Source organism: Vicia villosa, linkage group LG5 (assembly GCF_029867415.1).
Source record: "Vicia villosa cultivar HV-30 ecotype Madison, WI linkage group LG5, Vvil1.0, whole genome shotgun sequence".
In the NCBI taxonomy this organism is placed as follows: domain Eukaryota; kingdom Viridiplantae; phylum Streptophyta; class Magnoliopsida; order Fabales; family Fabaceae; genus Vicia; species Vicia villosa.
In genome coordinates, this window is record NC_081184.1 from 91,290,345 (window position 1) to 91,303,946 (window position 13,602).

Genomic DNA, 13,602 nt, shown 5'->3' on the forward strand with positions numbered 1-13,602 from the left:
ATAATGGAGGAGGAGAAGAGTCTGACGCGAATATAACATCAAATAATTCCGTATATGCAGCTAAGAAAACTTCCGTATGTACCTCTACGAAACTAAACAACGTTAAACAAAATAAAAGATACTTTCAGAGTTACATCTACGGAAACAAGAAACATTTTAGGGAACTCGTATGGTGAAAGAGAGACCCAAGATACAAGGTAAAATGCTCTCTTTTTTAAACAATAAATAATCAAATTAAATAAAATCAAAATGCAAGCATTATTACAATCTCCGACTGTATGCGAAAACGAACATTCAAACGTGGAAGTTTCTCCCATCTCTGGTCATAAGAACCTTCCCTGAATCGCAGCCACTTATTATCAACTTTTTTATTATCAACTTAAACCAAACGCCAAACGCTAAACGCTTTTTCTCTCCAAACACACCCCAAACAAAAACTCTAGGGTTTCCAATTCCAATTTCCCCCAAACGATGTTCTTACACCTCTAGGGTTTCCACAAGCTCTCAATTCTCAACCACTTTACGCGATCATCGTCAACCACAACAACGATAAGAACAAGATGTATAGCAATTTCAAGGAACAAGCAATAGAATACGTGAAACAAGCGGTACAAGAAGATAACGCCGGAAACTACGCAAAAGCGTTTCCTCTATACATGAACGCGTTGGAGTATTTCAAAACGCATCTCAAGTACGAGAAGAATCCCAAAATCAAAGAAGCTATTACTCAGAAATTCACTGAGTATCTTCGTCGTGCCGAGGAGATCCGAGCTGTTCTCGATGATGGCGGGCCGGGACCTGCTTCTAATGGGGATGCTGCGGTTGCTACGAAGCCGAAAACGAAGCCGAAGAATGGGGAGGGTGATGGAGAGGATCCGGAGCAGTCGAAGCTTAGGGCGGGGTTGAATTCGGCGATTGTGAGGGAGAAACCGAATGTGAAGTGGAATGATGTTGCTGGGTTGGAGAGTGCTAAACAGTCGTTGCAGGAAGCTGTTATCTTGCCTGTGAAGTTTCCTCAGTTTTTTACTGGTGAGTTTTGTTTGGAATGGTTGTTATGAATCATGATCAGCTGCATTTAGTGTATGTTTGGATTTAGGTGAGTTTGATCAGAGCACTGTGGCACTTTATTTGTGTTGAAGCCCTAGAGTGTAGTTTTTGTCAAAATTTCTATGCGTTATGCTTATATTAAGCTCACTATCAATCCCAACATTTACTTAACTTTCGGGAGCAATTGAACATTTGATACAAATAAAACTAGTAGTAAATATCACATGCTTCAACCAAGCCTCTTGGTTTTGTGGTTTTAAGGTGAACAAACACTCTAGGGTCAATCTGTGGTGCAAAAATATGTTTGTCCGGTGGCAAATGGCGGAAAACAGGAACATGAAACTCTACACCGTGTCATAAGTGAAAGAATTTTCTTAGGATAGAATATAGATAGATATTTGAAAGTTGAACAAGGAACAATTGAACAAGGGCTATTTGTTATAAGTATTTAATATGATTTGCCAAAATTCCACGGTCTATTTCAGGTAAAAGACGACCTTGGAGAGCATTTTTGCTATATGGACCACCTGGAACAGGTAAATCATACTTGGCTAAGGCTGTTGCAACTGAAGCCGATTCTACGTTTTTCAGGTGATTTTTGTATATTATATTATTTTATTATTTTATATATTATGTTTGGACTTCTTAAGTAGCATTGACTTTTTTGTCTGGACTTTCTGATCCTAATTCGCGGATGTCTAAGTTACTGATTACAAAATAAAATGCCATCGAAATAAAATTGATTATGTTTTTCATTGTTTCACTTTCCCTCTGTCCATTTTCTCTTTTGGTTTGAGAAAGTTTACTCTCTCCACCTTCATACTGCCCTTCCAAATTTCTCTCCCCAATCAGCCTTGCCTACATGAATATTTACGCTCTTCAACTCCATATTGTCCTTCCAGTTTTCTCTTCATAGTCGCCTGTCCATAAGAAATCATTCTATTATCCTCCAGTTTTAATCTCTCTCAATTGCCCTTGTCCTGGCAAATGATTTGGTGTATAATGCATTAAACTGCTTGAAGTTTTTGGAGATGGCAATTGAGTGGATATTAAGACAAGTGACCCTAATTACAAAAAATAAATGTTTAGTTTTATGCCAGTTAGGTTGATTGTAGAAATATGACTACTTTGAGATATTGTATGAATTAGAAAGATTCACTCATGGTTTCATCAAATTGGAAAAGTAGTATGACAAAGTAGCCAAAGTGGTATTATGAAAGATTCTACGGAGGAAAGGAATTTGCACTGCTATATTGCAAAATAACGGGACATAAAGGGATATGTAAATAATAGGATTCAAATGGGATGGATAAAATAAAGGAACACTTTTGTGATTGAAAGTTACCATTCAAGCTGAAAATGAAGTTCACAACACCAATTAAGATTTGTGATGTTGTATGAAATTGAAATGAACGCTCTTGTGAAGACCCAACAACAATACATTAAGCTCAATATATTATAAAGATGGGAATTTGAGAATATTAAGGTAGCTTAGTGGACACATTGGATAAGGTAGGATTAGGAATGATAGCATTAGAAATAAAGTTGTATTAACCCCTATTATGAAACGGATAGCAGATTCTCATCCAAGGTAGTTTTGGTGTGAATGGAAAACACTTTAAAAAAATGCCCAGTAAGAAAGGAAAACTACACATTACACCATTAAGAATGATGTCAAAATAAAAAATGGTTTGTCATTCAACATGATTTATGATGGGACATTTGTGGTATCATTTGTTCCACGAGACTAATCCTCCCCTGGTTGGAAATGTTTCAGTTGCCTTTGTTTTTGCATGATTTTAATTTATTTCATGCACATCTAAAAATGGAATGTTCCAACTTTTTACTGGACAATGACAGTGTCTGAAGAAAGGTCTTTTGTATAGTTAGACTGTAGGTTTATAGGTGGACATATTTTTTCAAGCATATTGAACTTTTTAAATTCTTTTTACCAGTGTTTCTTCATCAGACCTCGTTTCAAAGTGGATGGGTGAAAGTGAAAAGCTGGTTTCAAATCTTTTTGAAATGGCTCGCGAAAGTGCACCTTCCATCATATTTGTTGATGAAATAGATTCTCTATGTGGTACTCGTGGAGAAGGCAATGAGAGTGAAGCTTCAAGACGAATTAAAACTGAACTTCTGGTGCAGATGCAGGTAATAAATTTATGTTGGGGATATCTTGATAAGAACTGTAAATGTTTTTTATTGACATTTGATTTGCATTATTTTGAAAACGTGAAAAGCTCAAGTCCCTATATGTGTCGTATTTTAAAAATTTCACACCCTACTGAAAATTTTAATTGTTCTCTTAATTTCGAAGGTAATTAAATTAACCCATTTAGGCAAATGGCCGTCTTATGCTTTCATTTTCAAAAGTAGGTTTTATTCGCTTTGCCTTTTCATCTGGCAAAATGGTTTTCAAGTTTGAAGGACCTGGAGGTATTCGTTGCCATATAAATTTTTTGAAGACAATTTCTGAAGCAAATTTTGTTGTCTCTGCTTATTGTGGTCCACAGTTGAGCTTATTCATCTGCATCTTATCAATAGTTTGTGTCGCTTTGTTACATTTGAGTGTGCAATGCAATCAACACTTGAAATGTCTTCATCTCTATAATATCCTTTAACCGCCATCTAGTGACATCTGATACAACGACTTAGTTTCCTTTCATTGTTAGAATAGCTGCAAAATGTGTGGAATTCTATTGTGGAATCTATTAGCTTTTTAATTGAGTGAGCAATCTTGCTATTTGCTTCTTGATTTCATTATTTTTCCTAATTTGTAGGTGGTATTTCGATAAACAGTTTAGTTAAACACTGATTCAATAATAAACGCTTGCCATATGAAAGCTTATGTCACAAATTCATAAGTTCAATAAGCTATTTGCATTCTCATATGTTTTCCCTGTAAATAATTTCTAAGGTGGATAGATTAGAATCAAATGGATATATTAGAGTCAAATAGAGGATGACATGTAAGCAGTGTTATCAAATATCCGCCATGGCGGATATACATATCTCATATTTTATGAACATATCTCGTATTTTCAAATTTTATCAATAATTTTATGGTATATTACATTTGATAGGTAGAGCCACCTTAGTTGAGACTTCTTGCTCTACTGTGATGCCTTTGCATACCTTTCTTTATTCAAAAAATAATTATTATGAGCATATTTTCAACTATTTTTTAGTAGATTTTCCAAACAGGTACACAAGTGTTTATGTCATGAGAGATAAGCCCAAATAAGCTCTCTCAAACTTGCCGTTGAGCTTCTGTTCTTGGCACAAATACTTGCCAGGAATACTGAACAAAAGAATGGAATTATTTCTTTCTCAACTCCCTTTAGTTTCTTTTCCATATAATTTGGTTAAAACTGTTAAAACACCCTGCCTTTGTGAAACCAAGCTCCATATAGTATTGTTGTCTGGATTCTGAAACTTCAGCTTATTTCTAGCCAGTACTGAAACAACAAAAATGCACCCCAAAGCATAAACAGCAATTAAAAAGTACCAGTGTTACCTTTACGGCACATAAAAGGCACTGTTTCACAGGAATTCTACAGTTTAGGCGGGAATAAGTACTTTTTTATTTTTAAAAATAAAAGATAAACTGTTGAAACAACTGCTAAGCAGATTACTAAATTGTGACGGGATGTCATAAAGCATGTGACAACAGTTTCAAATTAAATGCAAAGCGGTGTCTTGTATAAAAAAAGCAAATGCAAAGCGAATTACAATGTTGCAACTCTTTTAAGCGGGAAAAGTTACTTTATGACCGACCACCTTTTATATATTAAGATTAAGATAAAATTTATTTCCAGTGTAATAAAGTAGTTTATTCACTTTTCCTTGTAGGGGGTCGGACACAATGATCAAAAAGTTCTCGTTCTTGCAGCAACAAATACACCATATGCTCTAGACCAGGTAAGAAGAAAATAGTTGTTTATTTTTTCTCATATTGAGTCAATATAATACTGTTTTGATTGATCAACTTGCAATGGCAGGCAATAAGGCGGCGTTTTGATAAGCGTATATACATTCCACTACCAGATTTAAAGGCTCGCCAACACATGTTCAAGGCAAGGGAAATATTTGAGATTATGTTTATTCACTTTATTGGAGAATGGGTCTTATTGGAACCAAACAAAATGCTCTTACCATTTTTTTTCATGGCTTGATAAGAACAGGTGCATCTAGGAGACACTCCTCATAATTTGACTGAAAGTGATTTTGAACACTTGGCTCGCAAGTCAGAGGGGTTTTCAGGTTCAGATGTATCTGTCTGTGTAAGTTTAACCTCTATATGATATGATTAGTTGCAATTATCATTTTATTTTAACGATTTTCAAATTAAAGGTATTTGGACCTCTTATGCAGGTGAAGGATGTTTTATTCGAACCTGTTCGTAAAACCCAAGATGCCATGTTTTTCTATAAGAGCCCGGAAGGTATGTGGATACCATGTGGACAGAAGCAACAAAATGCAGTACAAATTACAATGCAGGATCTTGCCACACAGGGACTTGCTTCAAAGGTATTCAGGCGATGCAGTTTTTGTTGACAGTTCTGAGTTCTTAGTCAAAATAATAATTGAGCATTAATAGTTATATTTTTCTATGTAGATCCTTCCTCCACCTATATCAAGAACCGATTTTGACAAAGTACTTGCTAGACAAAGGCCTACAGTGAGCAAATCTGACCTTGATGTTCACGAGAGATTCACCAAGGAGTTTGGAGAGGAAGGTTAATGCTAATGGATTTTATTTCAAAGATCCACACTTGTTTAAATATATTGTTATAATTTGTACAAGTTGTAAGTTACCGAGCTATTGGATCAAATGAAATGCATCTTTTTTATTTATCATGGTGGATGTGAATCCCCCTCTTGTACTGAAGTGGATGCTGAATTTACTTCTAAATTGTGTATAAAAAACAGAATCTGAAATAATCAGAAAAATAATTTGTATGTGATGTTGGTTGCTTACATTGGCCTGTATATTAAATGTATATTACTCATAAACTTAAAGATAGGCTTAGTTTTAACTTTGAGTACTTTTAAGAGTTAAAAATGGGCAAGAATTTTCAGCTGTTATAATTCAATTTACTGACAACATACTGACAAACTAGTTTGGTTATAACATGCCAATTGGGATTTCATTTACTTGTTAGGTTTAATTGTGAACAAGTAAAATTTGATCAATGATTGTTTCAATCAAAATTCGAAATCAACTTTCTTGAGTCTGATTACTTACCAAATGTTAGATTACAAATGCATATAGATTGTTCAGAACCTTGTTTGTATGTGTTAGGAAATATGCCAGCAAAGGTCAAAGTTTATCTTACCAGCAGGAATTTATGGCCTATAGCTTTTGGTCTCTAAGCAAATGCAATTTATTCTCCCATAACATGCTTTTGTGCTCATAAGTTGAATGAGTTAGCAATATACTTCCGAATCAAATAATTGTTGTTTATTAATCTTCTTCCAAATGCTGCTAGCATGTCAAATCAAACATATATCTTGATATTATATTATAACCCATTTTTTTTCTTCTAAATTTCTATTTTTAGAATCCCAAATATACACTAAGTTATAAGCAGAAACATTTATTGCCGGCAACTGATTTTTTTAAATATGATTATGACATGTAAGTTAGTTTACTTTGGCTTATAAAAAGAGAGAATAACATACCATAAGAGTCACCATTTAAGCATCTAGCTTTGTGTCCTCAACCCTTTTGCATATCATGGGGTTTACCACAACTTTAACTCTCACCTTTCTCTTGTTTATTAGATATACTTTGGTCAATGGATCCACTCCAAAGGTAGAAAATTGCTCAGAGCTATTGTATCTACATAACACAGAAATCTCTGAAAAAAATGTGCGTCAGTGTTTGAAACATACACCAACATTTGTGATTGTGTTTAATTTATTCATTTTTTAAAATTATTATTGGTGTCGACGTGTCGGTGTCAGTGTCGTGTTTTTGGTACTTCAGAGATATTTATAATAAAAGATAAAATAAAGTCGAACTATTTTCATATATACTATACACTTTTTTCATATGCCATCTTGGTGAACTTATAAAAATATATTGAAACAACTTATAGACATGTTATAAGTTGTTTTTCTATAAACTTTTCCATACGATCTCACGACCACCGTCCACTTGCGGGACCCTGTTTAATGGCAGAGCAAAACTCTCTATGTACTTGGTTTAAACACATGAATTGTTAGCACCTAACGGAATTCGAACCTGAGAGCTTGAGACGCATTCTCTCAGGACCCAAGCCTTCACACTATACCAACCACCGCGGGTTTACATGCATCTATAGCTTATGAGTTACAATATTAGCATGGCTTAACTTGTTAATTTTCCTTGATGCAGCATTATATAATTTACATGGGAGATCATTCACACCCTAATACAGAATCTGTCATCAGAGCAAACCATGAGATACTAGCTTCAGTCACTGGAAGGTATAGCAATAGATTTAACACAAGTTCCTTTATCATATCATAATACTATTTGTGTTCTTTTAAGCTTGATTTATGTGTGTGAATGTGAACATTTCAAATATCAAGTAATTCTTTTAACATTTTAGTCTCAGTGATGCAAAGGCAACAGCACTGCACCATTATAGTAAAAGCTTTCGAGGCTTTTCGGCCATGATTACGCCAGATCAAGCTAATAAGCTTGCAGGTATTGTTCTTTTGTATTATATCTTTGTAATTTCTATCTTTTTATTTTGTCTGAAAGAATCTTCTATGGTCTAATGGATGTGTTGGATTATGTTTCAGAATATGATTCCGTTGTGTCGGTTTTTGAGAGCAAAACGAGTAAGCTCCACACAACTCATTCTTGGGATTTTCTTAGATTAGGCATAGTTTACAATAGCCGCCACATAGCTGTAGACTCTACATCTAATGTTATTGTTGGTGTCATTGACTCTGGTAATTACTTCCTTTGATTCATTCTCATTTTTCTTTCATTTTGATTATTACAGTGACTCACTTCACATTGTTTTTCAGGAGTATGGCCGGAATCGGAAAGCTTTAATGATTACGGAATAGGTCCCGTGCCTGAGAAATTCAAGGGAGAGTGTGTTACCGGAGATGAATTTACGCTAGCCAATTGCAACAAGTAAGAGCATATTTTGGAATTCAAAATCCATTATTTACTAGCTCTTAAGATTGATACACTGAGTATGTTTAATCGTAAATATTCGACTAAGTTTTAAGTTGATTGTCAATTTCCTGACACAACCCTCTCCAAAAATAGTTCTTTCTATTCACGATATAAATCTCAATTTGATAATAACCATGATCTTATCTTGTGTTTGGACATTCCAGTAAAATAATTGGTGCGCGGTTCTATTCAAAAGGTTTTGAAGCAGAAAACGGTCCTCTAGAAGATGTTGTCAACAAGGTTTTCTTCAGATCAGCTAGAGACAGTGATGGACATGGAACACACACAGCTTCCACCATTGCGGGATCCATTGTTGCTAATGCTAGCTTATTCGGCATTGCCAAAGGAACAGCTAGAGGCGGTGCTCCAAGTGCAAGACTTTCTATCTACAAGGCCTGTTGGTTTGGATTTTGCAGCGATGCTGATGTTCTTTCCGCTATCGATGATGCCATTCATGACGGTGTTGACATACTTTCCCTCTCCTTTGGTCCTAATCCTCCGCAGCCAAACTACTTCGAGGACGCAGTCAGTGTCGGAGCATTCCATGCATTCCAAAAGGGAATTCTTGTTTCTGCTTCTGCAGGAAACTCAGTTTTTCCTCGAACGGCTTGCAATGTTGCTCCTTGGATCCTCACTGTTGCTGCTAGCTCGTTAGATAGAGAATTCAGTTCAAATATCTACCTTGGTAACTCAAAAGTTTTGAAGGTGAAATTTATAGCACAAACCATTTATAAATATGCATGTAATACATACGATTTTAAATAGCGGTTACGGTTGTGGCTGCATCGTGATCCCTTAAGACATGTTTATGTTCCTTCAGGGTTTTTCTCTAAATCCAATAAAAATGGAGAGTTTTCATGGTTTGATATATGGAAGTGCAGCTGCAGCTTCTGGAGTTCCAGCAACAAATGCTAGGTATATCATAACACAAAAACTTCATTGGTGATAATTACAAGTTACGAGCCGATTTTTTAGGATTGAGTTAAGCCTAACACAAATTCTTTGATCTGTTTTGTTACCAGCTTCTGCAAGAGTAATACTCTCGATCCTACCTTAATCAACGGAAAAATTGTTATCTGCACAATTGAAACATTCATTGACAATAGAGAAGAAAAATCCATCATAGTAAAGCAAGGTGGTGGTGTTGGAATGATACTTATTGACCATAATGCCAAAGAAGTTGGTTTTCAGTTTGTCATCCCAAGCACTATTATCGGTCAAGATGCTGTAGAAGAGCTTCAAGCATACATAAACACAGATAAGTGAGTTTTGAAAAAAATCTCCAATATGGAAGTTAGTCGCACTTTGATCAGAGCCGTCTCAATTTTTCGGAGATCCTGTGTAGATTAGTCACAGTTTAACCATGACAAAGTAAATAGATGCCCTATTTAACTATAGTTTAACTCTGATAAACATTTTATGAGGCCCTATTAGTTATGGTTTAACCGTGATAAATTTTGAACTCTGTGCGGTAGCCCGCCTTACACGCCCTCACAGACGGTCCTGTCCTAACTTTGATGACGTCAAAAAGATTGATTAGGGAAATTTTGGTTCTAATGCTTTTTCTATTTTTAGGAACCCTATTGCTAAAATCATCCCAACAATAACTGTTGTTGGTACCAAACCTGCTCCAGAAGTTGCAGCTTTTTCTTCCATGGGGCCAAATATAATAACACCAGATATTATCAAGGCAAGTTTATACATTGGACTATGAATTAAGTGCTTATAAAATAAGTTGAAAACAACTTATGAATCCTAAATATAAATACTTTTGTTTATCAAAAAATGCAGCCTGATATCACAGGACCTGGACTGAATATTCTGGCAGCATGGTCTCCGGTGGCTACCGAAGCCACCGTTGAACAACAATCTGTCGACTATAACATCATTTCAGGAACATCTATGTCTTGTCCACACATATCGGCCGTTGCAGCAATAATCAAATCTTACCATCCAACTTGGTCTCCTGCCGCTATAATGTCCGCAATAATGACAACAGGTAGGTTTTTTATCGTCTCGAAAACTAAAAACATTAAAATTTGTTTGAAATATGAAGGAAAAAAAAAAAGACTCTTATGATGCCTTTGTTATGATGTTACAGCAACAGTAATTGATAACACAAACCACCTCATAGGAAGAGATCCAAATGGAACTCAAACAACTCCATTCGACTACGGATCCGGACACATTAATCCACTTGCATCGCTCAATCCGGGACTAGTATACGATTTTGATTCCCAAGACGCTCTCAATTTTCTCTGCAGCAATGGAGCTAGTCCATCGCAGCTTAAAAACATCACTGGTGAACTTACTCAATGCCAAAAATCTCCTACACCTTCCTACAACTTCAACTACCCTTCAATTGGTGTATCGAATTTGAATGGAAGTTTATCTGTTTATCGAACCGTTACATACTATGGTCGCGAACCAGCAGTGTATGTTGCAGGTGTTGAAAATCCATCTGGTGTGAATGTTAAAGTTACACCAGTGGGATTGAAGTTCTCGAAAACAGGAGAGAGGATAACTTTTAGGATTGATATTGTCCCTTTCAAGAATAGTAATGGAAACTTTGTGTTTGGTGCCTTGACATGGAAGAATGGTAGACAAAATGTAAGGAGTCCTATTGGTGTTAATGTAGTATCTACATAGAGTTAAGTGATTATTGGCTTGTACTACAAGAAAATGCATTTTCATCAGTTTCAATATGCAAAAATATATTGTTTTGATGATTTACATGTGATACTGATCCTAATAAAAGATCTTGTGCTTTGAAGTATTGATAGTTGTTGTAATATCAGTATTATTATTATTAGAATATTTTGAATATCATACAGCTCATTATGAGCTGCTGTCTTGTACAGGTCATTATGACTAAATTAGCATTTATAGGGAGAATAATTACCCTTCCCTTATTTAGATAGATTTATAGTCTATAAATACCTCTTATGTATTCTTTACAAAATATATAAAATATTCCATATTTCTACATGGTATCAGAGCACCCGATTCTAGGGGCTCTGCTTCCACGCTCAAAACACTAGCCGTTTTTATTACGATCCTTTTTTTTTAGGTTCTCTTTCTCTTGGAACCCTAGTGATCTTGGTGACTTTGTAGCCGTCGTGCACCGCTCAACCGCCGGTGCAGATCCGAACTGTTTCACCTTCATTGCTGTTTTTCAGGACAACCTTCATTGCTGTACCTCTGTTTTTCAGGACAACCTTCATTGTTGTACCTCTATTTCTTGTTGATTGCAGCCTTTGATTGTCATCTTTGTTGGTGTTTCTCGTTGGCAGCCCTTCAATCCTCTCCTAACAGTAGATCTCAATCCTCTCTTGGCTCGAGACGGTTTGTTTCTCTTTATGGACTCCTTAAGTAAGTTCTCTAACACTAGTTCTCTAACAATGACTGGTAAGAACTCTAGCTTCTTAGCTTTAAATGCCTCTTGTTCTAAAGATATATGGATTATTGACTCTGGTGCAACCGATCACATGACTCCATATATGTCATATCTCTCTTCTTATTCATCTTTACCTAATAAACGCCATATTACCGTTGCAAATTGGTCCCAAACCCCGATTGTCGGATCTGGTAACATTCGCCTAAGCCTATCTCTCCATCTAAATCATGTGCTTCATGTCCCTAAGCTTTCTAACAATCTTTTGTCCATCCATAAACTCACTAAAGACTTGAACTGTGCTGTGACCTTTTTTCATTCTCATTGTGTTTTTCAGGACCTTGCCACAGGGAAGACAATTGGAATTGCTGAGGAACATAACAGGTTATATTGTCTACCTCATAAGGAAAGCAAGTGTCATCTGGCTGGTTCAGAGTCATGGGCAAATACTCAAATATGGCTCCAACACAGGCGTCTTGGACATCCTCCTTTCTGCATGCTCAAGTCTTTATTCCCTCACTTATTTACCAAAGTGTCAGCTGATTCCTTTCATTGCGATGTGTGTCGGTTTGCCAAATCCCATCGAGCAACCTATTCCCGTAGTGATACTAGGAGTGTCGAACCCTTTGATCTTGTTCATTCTGATGTATGGGGGCCTTCATCCATTTCCAATATTTCGGGTGCAAAATGGTATGTTACTTTTATTGATGACCGTACTCGGGTTACATGGGTTTTTCTTATGAAAGATAAGTCTGAAGTATGTCAATTGTTTGCTAACTTTTTCCAAATGGTTAAAACACAATTTGGGAAACCTATTAAAAGTTTACGGTCAGATAATGGTAAGGAGTATGTAAACCAAAATCTTCACAATTTTCTCAAAACTAATGGTGTTGTTCATGAGTTGACTTGTGTTGACACTCCACAAAAAAATGGGGTTGCTGAAAGGAAAAATCGTCATCTTCTTGAAATCACCCGAGCATTACGCTTTCAAATGAATGTTCCTAAATTTTATTAGGGGGAAATTGTCTTGACCTCTACTTATTTAATCAATAGGATACCTTCTAGGGTGTTATCTGGTGTTAGTCCTGTGCAGGTCCTGACTCGATTCTATCCTGAAGGATAGAAAAACACTTAGAAAGGGGGGGGGGGGTTGAATAAGTGTAGCTTTAAAACTTGTAAGATAAAAACTATTTGCACAATGATTTTTATCCTGGTTCGTTGTTAACTAAACTACTCCAGTCCACCCCCTTGGAGTGATTTACCTCACCTGAGGATTTAATCCACTAATCACACAAGATTACAATGGTTTTCCACTTAGACAACTTCTAAGTCTTCTAGAGTATACTGATCACAACCTGATCACTCTAGGAACAAACTGCTTAGATACCCTCTAAGACTTTCAAGAGTATTCTGATCAACAACCTGATCACTCTAGTTCTTACAAATTAATGTAAACAAATTCTTTTAAGAGTTACAATGCTTCTTAAAAAGCTATTATCACAACTGTGATTTTCTCTTAAGTTTAAGCTTAATCTCACTAATATATTACAACAGCAATGTAGTGAGGTTGGAGATGAAGTTTGAGAGCTTTTTGAATTTGACAGCGTTTCTGTATTTTTGCGTAAGAGTTGTATTCAGCTTCTCATCAAAACTTCTATTTATAGGCGTTTGAGAAGATGACCGTTGGGAGCATTTAATGCTTTGCGTATTCCGTACAGCATTGCATTTAATGTTTCACTCTTTTGTCAACTACCTCGAGCCTTGCTTTCGCTGTGTCTACTGACGTTGCCTTTGATAGCTACTAACGTTCCTTTTGTCAGTCAGCATAGCCTGCCACCTTGTACTTGCTTCTGATCTGATGTTTGTGTAAACAACGTTTGAATATCGTCAGAGTCAAACAGCTTGGTGCAGAGCATCTTCGTGTCTTCTGACCTTGAAGTGCTTCTTAGCGTGATACCATGAGAACTTCAGTGCT

At 36.1% G+C, this 13,602-nt stretch overlaps 2 protein-coding genes across 2 annotated transcripts; both read left to right on the forward strand.

Moving 5' to 3' along the window:
* Nucleotides 1–274: 274 nt before the first annotated feature.
* Nucleotides 275–6,017, forward strand: LOC131601842 (protein SUPPRESSOR OF K(+) TRANSPORT GROWTH DEFECT 1-like). The gene is made up of 8 exons (XM_058873743.1): nucleotides 275–1,029; nucleotides 1,533–1,638; nucleotides 3,003–3,201; nucleotides 4,903–4,971; nucleotides 5,052–5,126; nucleotides 5,235–5,333; nucleotides 5,425–5,580; nucleotides 5,669–6,017. Exons 1-8 carry the CDS (start codon nucleotides 561–563, stop codon nucleotides 5,792–5,794), a joined length of 1,299 nt encoding a protein of 432 aa, XP_058729726.1. The 5' UTR covers nucleotides 275–560; the 3' UTR covers nucleotides 5,795–6,017.
* Nucleotides 6,018–6,790: 773 nt separating this feature from the next.
* Nucleotides 6,791–10,913, forward strand: LOC131605003 (subtilisin-like serine-protease S). The gene is made up of 11 exons (XM_058877411.1): nucleotides 6,791–6,868; nucleotides 7,433–7,524; nucleotides 7,650–7,747; nucleotides 7,846–7,998; nucleotides 8,077–8,188; nucleotides 8,398–8,938; nucleotides 9,054–9,148; nucleotides 9,256–9,495; nucleotides 9,809–9,923; nucleotides 10,025–10,232; nucleotides 10,335–10,913. Exons 1-11 carry the CDS (start codon nucleotides 6,791–6,793, stop codon nucleotides 10,880–10,882), a joined length of 2,280 nt encoding a protein of 759 aa, XP_058733394.1. The 3' UTR covers nucleotides 10,883–10,913.
* The last annotated feature ends 2,689 nt before the right edge of the window (nucleotides 10,914–13,602 follow it).

Excerpts from the sequence above, each read along its gene's own strand:
- LOC131601842 (XM_058873743.1), top strand. The coding sequence starts at position 561 with ATGTATAGCAATTTCAAGGAACAAGCAATAGAATACGTGAAACAAGCG. Across the intron at positions 3,202-4,902 it reads AACTTCTGGTGCAGATGCAG|GGGGTCGGACACAATGATCA; the intron begins GTAATAAATTTA and ends TTTTCCTTGTAG. Across the intron at positions 5,334-5,424 it reads GTTCAGATGTATCTGTCTGT|GTGAAGGATGTTTTATTCGA; the intron begins GTAAGTTTAACC and ends CCTCTTATGCAG.
- LOC131605003 (XM_058877411.1), top strand. The coding sequence starts at position 6,791 with ATGGGGTTTACCACAACTTTAACTCTCACCTTTCTCTTGTTTATTAGA. Across the intron at positions 7,999-8,076 it reads TGTTGGTGTCATTGACTCTG|GAGTATGGCCGGAATCGGAA; the intron begins GTAATTACTTCC and ends ATTGTTTTTCAG. Across the intron at positions 8,189-8,397 it reads ACGCTAGCCAATTGCAACAA|TAAAATAATTGGTGCGCGGT; the intron begins GTAAGAGCATAT and ends TGGACATTCCAG.